We start from the raw sequence: 8,991 nt of genomic DNA, 5'->3' as shown, positions 1-8,991 counted from the left end.
GGGTACAGAGGAGATAGAATTATCGATTCCCCCTACACCTTTTTTGAGTGAAAGAACCTCAAGCATCTTTTCATATCCCAAGAAGAAAATGCAATGGAGACAAGGTAGCAGCCTAGCAGCGCTGGCAGGGCTGAGAGATAGCTGCAGGGAAACCTGTTCTCACCCCCACTTCGCCTCTACTGTAAATAAACCCTGAGCCAAAGGACTCATCCGTCTCCTTAAACAGCCAGTAAACTTTATATGACACAATATCTAATAGTAATTTATTGGGGAGATATTGTAAATTCCAACGGTTTTAGTTAATAAAGGAGCTAATTAAAGAGGGACGGGCTGTACTCGGCCAGCTGTTAGTGATAAGATAATACATCTGGGGAGGGGTGCAGAGTGCAGAGGTGTGTGTGTGCGGATACTTTTGGTGTCGCTTTTTTTATTTTTGGTTTCGCCCCGCGTCGAGCGATCCCTTCCCCATCTGCGTTAAGGTTTTATATGATTTTTAAAAAAACCAGAATCCAACGAATAAATCTGTTCCTGCCTTTCGCTCCCCCATCCCCACCCAGGATTGGGGAAGGGGGAAGTTAGAGTTGGTGCGGGGAATGTGGGTGGGGGGGTTCGGTTGTCCCCACCCCTCCCCCTGGCGGTAGCGCCCACGTGAGCAGGGCGTCCAATGGGTGGCTAGTGCCGGTTTAACTATGTTTAATGTCAGATAGCAATAAAGTAGAAGCTGCCGGTCGGGCCCCGCGGAAATGGGCGAGCATAATCTCCTGAATCCTGGGTTTGTGGGGCCGCTGGTGAATATCCACACGGGAGACACCTTCTACTTCCCCAACTTCCGCGCGTCAGGAGCACAACTCCCGGGGCTGCCTTCGCTGTCCTACCCACGCCGCGACAACGTGTGCTCGCTGCCTTGGCCGTCGGCCGAGCCGTGCAATGGCTACCCGCAGCCCTATCTCGGCAGTCCGGTGTCTCTCAACCCGCCTTTCGGCCGCACGTGCGAATTGGCTCGCGTGGAGGATGGCAAGGGTTACTACCGAGAACCCTGCGCTGAGGGCGGCGGCGGGGGCCTAAAGAGGGAGGAACGCGGGCGCGAACCCGGAGCAGGACCCGGGGCAGCGCTGCTGCAGCTGGAGCCGTCGGGGCCACCTGCGCTCGGCTTCAAGTACGACTACACGGCGGGCGGCGGTGGTGGCGACGGCAGCACGGGACCCCCCCACGACCCACCCTCATGCCAGTCACTGGAATCCGACTCCAGTTCGTCCCTACTCAACGAGGGCAATAAGAGCGCCAGTGCTGGCGACCCTGGCTCTCTGGTATCGCCTTTGAACCCAGGCGGCGGGCTCTCAGCCAGCGGTAAGGACCCCAGCCTATTTGTGCGGCTTACTCTGACAGGACGTCTTGCTAGTTTGGGCAGGGGAAGCCTGAGCTGGAACTGCCTAGGGTGACAGAATGTGTGGCGAGCTAGGGCTTCTTTTAAAAAGAAGTGTGTGTGTGTGTGTTGGGGGGGTGGGGAACCCTATAAACATGTAAATATCCCCATAAAAGACCTGGAGAGATTTCCTGTTTAGCTCCTAGAGGCTGTAGGGGGCAGGGATCTCCAGAGAATAGGGATCCTGACGGGGACTTCCCAAGCCTAAGGGTAAAGAGGTGGAGGAGGAGATTCCATTCCTATTTTCCAGGGTGCCTTTCCTTCTGTTTAGCCATAGGCCCTCGTTACTCACAGCTCTTATTTTAAGAAACACAATCAACATGATTTACTTTTCACAGCTCGCCCACATCTTTTCTAACTGATGGAATCTGTAGTACCAGAAGTTGTAAGGGCCAGGACATTTTAATAATGATGATGATGATAATGGTGGCAGTGGTGGCGGTGGTGGCAGTGGTGGTGGTGGTGGTGGTGGTGGTGGTGGTGGTGGTACTGGTGGTGGGTGGTGGGGGAAGATAGTTTAGAAGAATTGAGATAGGAACATAAAAAGCTGTGTATACTACTATTATGGGAGATAGTGTTGAGGCATAGAGTGAAAGCGGGAGAACTTAAGGAAGTGATGGTTTGGTGAGGATAGTCTGGGTAACTGCTTTCAGAGTGAGAAGTAAAAGGAATGGTCAGGTCTGGGTGTGGGCTAGGGTGAAAGGGTCTGGGAGAGGGCCCAGGGCACTGAGGTAGTCACCCCCTGATCCTCTAGCCAACCCTGCGGTTCATCTCCACCCAGGCGCGCCCTGGTACCCGATCCACAGCCGCTCGCGAAAGAAGCGCAAGCCGTACTCGAAGTTGCAGCTGGCTGAGCTGGAGGGCGAGTTTCTGGTCAACGAGTTCATCACACGCCAGCGTCGGAGGGAACTCTCGGACCGCTTGAATCTTAGTGATCAGCAGGTCAAGATTTGGTTCCAGAACCGGAGAATGAAAAAGAAAAGACTTCTGCTGAGGGAGCAAGCGCTCTCCTTCTTCTAGGGAGCAGGACGTGCGTGCTAGCCCCAGACTGAGCTTGCCTTGGTGGAGCAAGAGGGGGCGCAGCCTGGGATATAGTCCCGCTTACAACGCCAGGCCTTCTGGCAGGCCCTCCCCGGACGTCTCTTGTCTGTTTTGTTCGTGGTTCCCTCCCCTACACACACACCCAGCAGGCCCTGCGGGTCCCTGAGAAAAGGGAATAAACCTTGCCGGAGAAGGCAGAAGCCCAGGAGAAACAAGGACAGGCTAGGACACTAGGCAGGGATGGTTTATTTGAGGCAGTACTGGAGCTGCTGTGCCTCCCGCTGAGGTTATGGGAAAGCAGCGGCCCAGACCCTTATTCGCACCCTTCCATCACTTCCCTTTCTAGTCTTAAGTCTCTATACTTGGAGGAACAGACAAGGTGGAACCAAAGTGCCCAAACTCATAATTGATGGAGTTGAGAGGTGGGAGCTATAATAGAGATGATCCATGGCCAGAGTTAAGGGCGAGGGTAGAGAGCTGTGGCAGGCTGAGGAAGCTAGGGACCAAGAAGGAAGTGTCGTTTGAGGGAATGATTGGTAAGGCCTGGAGCCTACCCACATCTGAATCCTGCAGCCCAAGTTTGTATTGGGCTGAAGTGCCTGCATTTGGCATACTACCTTGCAGGAAAATAGACTACACCGCTTTGGATCCTCTCCAGGACGGATCTAGAAAAGTTTCAAGGTCTTCAATCCGCTACTAAGTCCCCAGCTTGTCCCAGGCAAACACACAGGTGTGCTACCTACTTTTCCCATCACTTACACTACTGTAGACTGGAAGCGGTAAACAGGGGAAACTGAGAACCAAACTCACACAGACACCGGTTCATTAGCCACCCCCGAGAGACCCCCCACATGGCCCTCCGGGACTCCCAAAGAGGTGATGGAAGGGATTGCAGAAAGCGGTATTGATTGGTAGGGAGCGTTTCCGGCACCTACAGCAACGGGCAGGCTGATTTTCTCTTCCCGCTGGCGTTCACGGTCACGGCCGGCCGGAGGCTGGACCGGCGTAATTTACGAGGCGGGAGGAGAATCTACCCTTAAAGGGGCTACGGGCAGCAGAGGCCCTGCTCAACCCGTTTCCCAGGCTGGTGACAATGAAGGAGGGGGCGCTGCAGTCCTCCACCCAACTCCTTTCTCTCTATCTGCTACCCGCCCCCCAACATCGCCCTTTGTCTCAGGATCCGCTGCCTCCGCCCCCAGGCCAGCTAGCCACCGAGTGTGGGGCAGAGCTGAAGAGGGAGGGGCTCATCCCCAGACTCAGTTGGAGGCCAAAGACAAGGCTTTTTATTCACAAATCCTTTCAGCCCCAGACCCAACGTTCTGAGGCTGGCAGGCTCTGGAAAGAACAGTCCAAATAACCCACCAGCCCTTCTGCACCCTGTTTTTACCCTTTCCACATGAGTCCACCAGCTTCCCGTCTGCTGCCTCACTTCCGTGGAAACACAGGGTTGAGAAGTAAGAGATGGGCAGAACTAAGTGCAGCTTGGGCAGTGTGAAACCGCCCACTGAGGTGAAGAGAGTCTTCCCACTCTCCAAGAGCAAGCCACAGAATACTGGGTTCTCCCAATGGCACATGGCTTTAAGGTTGTTTACAGGATTGTGCAGAGGCACAAGCAAACTGTTGGGTCCAAATCTCTCTCCCTACTAAACTTGCAACTAGGCAGCTTCTAGGTCTCTCCATTTGGCTCAATAGAGAGGAAATACAATCACATGCCTTGGTCTTCCATTGGGCACCTGACACATCTCTCCACCCACTACACATGTTCATCTATGTTCAAGTTCCCACAAAGCATCTCCACTCCAGCTGTCCACACAATCTCCTGTGACCTGGCCTTGGGAATGGAGTACTACCCTTCTCCCTGTTTGTATCCCCTTGTGCAGCTCTTCCAGTGACTGGTGGGCTCTAGAGTCAAGCTCCACCACTCTGATTTGATTCCTGAAACCTGGTAGGAGAGAGACTAGAACATTCCAAAAGGAAGGAGGCAAAGTTATGCAATATTCTCTTTCTTTTGCTTTAAACTTGACTTCTGTGAGCTTCCTTGTCAATATCTGTCTTGTCGATTGTGTCCGTTTCTGGTACCTATTCTGTAGCTCCTGTGGTAGTCAGTATTCCTTACTTCCCTTCCCAGATATGTGTAGTGTGCTCCCCTATTAAAGCATCTGTCTTTAGCACGTTTTCCCTTTATATAGTCCTTGTACAGAGCTGCTTCATCATGTTAATATTAATAATTAAAACATGGATGTATGAGGATGTGATGTTTTGAGAACCATTTCTAAAACTGGGTCCCCACAGTACAATCTCTTCTACCCAGAAAGAACAGAAGCCCTAGGCCCTTAGCTATTTATTTTCTCCAGCTCAGGTGAATGATAAAAATAATAAATGTGTAATAATAAAGAAGGAGCAGTTGCATGGGTAACAAAAATATATGACCAACCAAGATCTGTTGATGAGCTGCCATATCTAGTCCCAAGCAATTACTGGCAGAGAGAAAATTGGGGGCGGTAAACTGGGAAAGAAGAGGGAGCTCTGAAGAGTCACTGGGCTGTGAAAAATAATGTGGACAGCCTAGAGGAGGAACAACTGGCTTCAGAAAAGAGGTCTGCAAAGCAGGAAAGATTCAGAGCTGGAACTAGGGGTCCTTGAAACTATTATGGGGGGCTGGGATATGGTGACTGATAACTGGTGGGCCAAGTGCTGCAACTTTGTGGTTCAAAACTGGTAGCTTTACTCTGAGAAGATATTTTGTGTACTGTGAAATAAGTAGGCAGGGAACAAAAGACCCCTAGAGCTGGTGAAATGGTCTTCAGTTCTTGAAGCCAGCAACCCTCTCAGGGCCTCTCCAGAGCCAGAGCCAGACGCAAAGCTGGAGTGGTGTGCATTGTTCCCTCAGGCAGGGGCACCTCCACCAGATTCCTCTTTCTCTAAGAAACGCCTTCCCTCTGCCTGGACACTCGAGTGTCCCTCTCGCTGCCCATCAACTACCCTTTCTCAGTTGTCTGACTCCAGTCTTGGGAGGGGTCTTATCCAAATGTGTCCATCTTCCCCAGTCCACCCCGGCCTGGAATAGCAGGATATCTCAGTGGAGTCAACCATGCCTTTGGCCCTGAAATCTCTCTCCTTCTCTTTTCTTATGACCCTAACCAGAGAGAGTAGCACATCTAAACCAAAACCCCTTCTCACTCCACTCCTAATTCCCAGCTCTACTGTAGAGTCTGGATATCGGTGGGAAGAAGACCCCCCAAAATCCCTGAGGTGCTCATATAAAATTTCCCCCAGAATGCAAGAGAACCTGGAGGTGGTCAGCTTCTGTCAGGGAAGAACTGGGGTAAGGACTGATGGTTGCTTTTGGATCTGAATATAGGAGAGTGGATTTGAAGTGCAGTGAAACCAGGCAAATGACTATCCACTTCTTATGATATATCTACACAGGATATATATCTACAGTGGAAGAATTTCTGGCCTAAAATAGGAGGTGGGGATGTTAAGGAGACCATGAGTATTAAATGATCTTTAATTTATTCCCTTGACATATTCCCAGGCATTTCCAATATGAAATATAGGGCGCTTTGTGGGATGGTGTCTATACAGACTCCCAGATTCAATAAACTGAGAAAGTTAATGAAGGGAAAACACTACAGCTCTCTTCTCAAACTAAGAAGCAACACCTGGGTCTCCGTCTAGGTGGCGATTTCATCATTGTGTGTCTAGTTTAAGCTTCACAGTCTAACTTAAATTTTAAGAAAAAAAAAGCATCTTGTGCGTGTAACTGGGTCTTAAAAGAGCAAGAAAATGGAATTATTTGAATAATCTAAATCGGAAAATAATTGGTCTGCTGCGTGTATGTAAGCTTCTATCATCCCAAATCAAGTCTGGATTTGAACCGATTATTCACGAAGTTTCTGTACGCTGATCTGCACTGCCTATGCCATTACTTAGCTGACAGGAGGTGAGGTTGGCAGTCCGGGTTCCGAAGATGCTAATGCAGCCCCCGGAAAACCAGTTCCTTGGATCGATGGCTCAAACCCAGAATGAAGCAAGGACCACCGGCTCAGATCCGCAAACAAAGCAAACACCGGAGACCTAGTCTTCCGGCAGACCGGGGGTGGGGGTGGGGGGCTCCCACACGCTCGGCTTTCTTGTGTGTAGGGAAAGCAGGGAAGGGTTTGCAGGGCCCGGGCCACCGTAGAAACGCACCCCGGAGACGCCAGACCTCTGTGCGGTGTATGTCTGTAAACACGGAAGGTAGTGCGGAGGGTGAACACCCGCGGATACCCGCGGGCCGCAGCCCTGCACATATTTCGCCTCGGTTTAGAGAGGACGGACGCCTCTTTATGGCAGCAGACATCCGAACAGTTACCGATTTTCAGCGCAAAGGTCTGTGGCCTGCGCCTCTCCCGCTAGATCACGACCTCTGGGGGCGGCTGAGCGCTGCTGGCCGGCTCTGGTGGTTGCTTCTCCCAAGGAGGCCCGAGACAAAGGCTCGTCGCCGCTGATGGATGACGCCGGCGCCTAGACCGCTCCCGGACTCAAGCCTCCTCGGTCCCTGGCCTTGAGGCAGAAGGCTGGAGGCTGGGAAGTGGGAGATGGTTCTGTGATCTCTGACTAATCCGGTGTTCACTTCAGGAAAGAAACCTAGCGCGCCCAAAGAGAGCACTGGCTGATCCCGGCAGCTCTGATCCCAACAGTGCCAGCAGCTCGGTGGTTTCCCAGGGCTGCCAGGCCCCCAGGAAGGACGGGATGACCCCTGCTGGCCAGAGCGGTGGAGACTGTGTCTCTGGGACCTGGTGCCGCCCAGTCTCCAGTCCCTTGAGTTTGCAGGGGACCTTGAAGAACAGTCTGTGTCTGAGGTACTACTACCTGGGCTGCTGAAACTAAGGTTCTTAAGATTCCTTAGCCAAATTTGTCAGTTGTGATTCTCCTAAAGCCTGTGCGGAAGCTTGGCATGGGAATCAATAAACTGGGCCTCAAGTAGACCCAACCTTTAGCCTTTGAGAACAAGCCCCTTGCCAATGTGTGGCTTCCCTTTTTCAAGTGGAAGCCTTTTAAACTGAGGAATTGGAGACCAGTCTTCAAATGCCTGTTTCTGTTATCCAGTGAAGAGTAGAGAACTTCCTTCAAGGACCTGTCTGAGTGGATGGAACCTTGTCTGGAAAAGCATCTGTGGGAGCATACGGTTCACTAGGAAGCATGGAAAGATGTTTCATAAGCACACACACATGAGTACTACTCTGTTGTAGCCATAACTGACATATGAAAAGAGAGGGAAACGTACAAATAAAATGTTTCCTTATACCATAGACACAAAGGTACTTTCATCTGCTGCACGACACAGTGAGATACTGAAAATAGATGAACTATATCCTTTAGATGCACAAGAAAATTTTATTTGCATATGTAAACAAGGCCTTCATATATCCTACATAAAGGATGTACTTTTCTGAGTTCATTTAGTCACATGTTCCTACATTCTGTAACATGTGGAACAACTGCATGAAATGCACCCAAATATTAATAGAACAGTAAAAACTCAGTGAAAATTATATCACATTCTTATATACATATGTAGTACATATCAACCCAGTATATGAAAAAAATCTGTAAATTATATTGGCATATTCTTTAGATTCATATATTATTTGTGATATTCCTTTTTCGGGAGATTTTTAAAAATAAATGTTAGAATCAGCATTGAGGGCCTGAAAAGGCAGGAAGCCTCTCTGCCATGCTGAATGTAGGAAACATAGCCAGGTTTAAGAGAGTCACACAAGGCCAGAAAGTAGTGGTGACAATTTCCACAGGCTATTTTTTTTCTATTTGTGTTTCTGCCTAGTATTTCTGTCTTTGAAATAGCCATGTATGTCAACAAGCATTATTGTATAAATGGTCACTTTCAGTTCCCTGTTGTGTCTCTTGTCTGAAGCTGGTATCTGTTGAGAACATATTAACTCCGATTTGCATCAAGATTCAGTATGGAATTGTGCTTATATAAAATTGTCAGAGCTATTTAATCGTGTCACATCATGCATTTCAAGACACATTCTTCTAAGACTAATGCAAGCATGTTATAGCAATGCTTTATGCAGACAGATAGGAAAGGGATGATGGGATGGGGGCACTAGGTAAGGATATGCTTAGGTAAGGGATTATAAAAACATTTTATAGTCTCAAGCCTAGGCAGTATCAGGAAGCAAGGCCTGGACCTGGGCCCATTCCCCTGCTCCCAAGAAAGCCTCCTCAGCTGGGCTTTGATTTTGATCCTAACACCTTAGGCAGTCAAAAGTCAATCTCTGTGTCTACACTGGCAGCAGAGAAAACCTATTCCATAAGCCCAAGGTTTTGCAGAATTTTCTGGCATCGTACTATTATGGGTTATGAAAAAGCAATCTTATTTGAGTCTTTCAAATCCTGGATTCTAATACGCATACCTATAGAAAAATTCTTTAAGAGACAGTGCACTCACATCTGCAGACATATTGTTTATGAGTCCACAGGTTCCGTGTAGATGCGGCCATATTTTACAGTCCAAG

At 49.5% G+C, this 8,991-nt stretch overlaps 1 protein-coding gene across 1 annotated transcript; it reads left to right on the top strand.

The window, feature by feature from the left end:
* Positions 1 to 743: 743 nt before the first annotated feature.
* Hoxc12 (homeobox C12) lies at positions 744 to 2,443 on the top strand. The gene is made up of 2 exons (XM_052161740.1): positions 744 to 1,347; positions 2,205 to 2,443. The coding sequence occupies exons 1-2, from the start codon at positions 744 to 746 to the stop codon at positions 2,441 to 2,443; spliced, it is 843 nt and encodes a 280-aa protein (XP_052017700.1).
* Positions 2,444 to 8,991: the final 6,548 nt, after the last annotated feature.

This window comes from Apodemus sylvaticus, chromosome 17 (genome assembly GCF_947179515.1).
Source record: "Apodemus sylvaticus chromosome 17, mApoSyl1.1, whole genome shotgun sequence".
Taxonomy (NCBI): domain Eukaryota; kingdom Metazoa; phylum Chordata; class Mammalia; order Rodentia; family Muridae; genus Apodemus; species Apodemus sylvaticus.
The sequence above is the reverse complement of the archived record's forward strand: the minus strand, read 5'-3'. Positions and strand labels throughout refer to the sequence as shown.

Coding starts and splice junctions, on each gene's coding strand:
- Hoxc12 (XM_052161740.1), top strand. CDS start 744: ATGGGCGAGCATAATCTCCTGAATCCTGGGTTTGTGGGGCCGCTGGTG. Junction 1,348..2,204: donor CGGCGGGCTCTCAGCCAGCG/GTAAGGACCCCA, acceptor ATCTCCACCCAG/GCGCGCCCTGGTACCCGATC.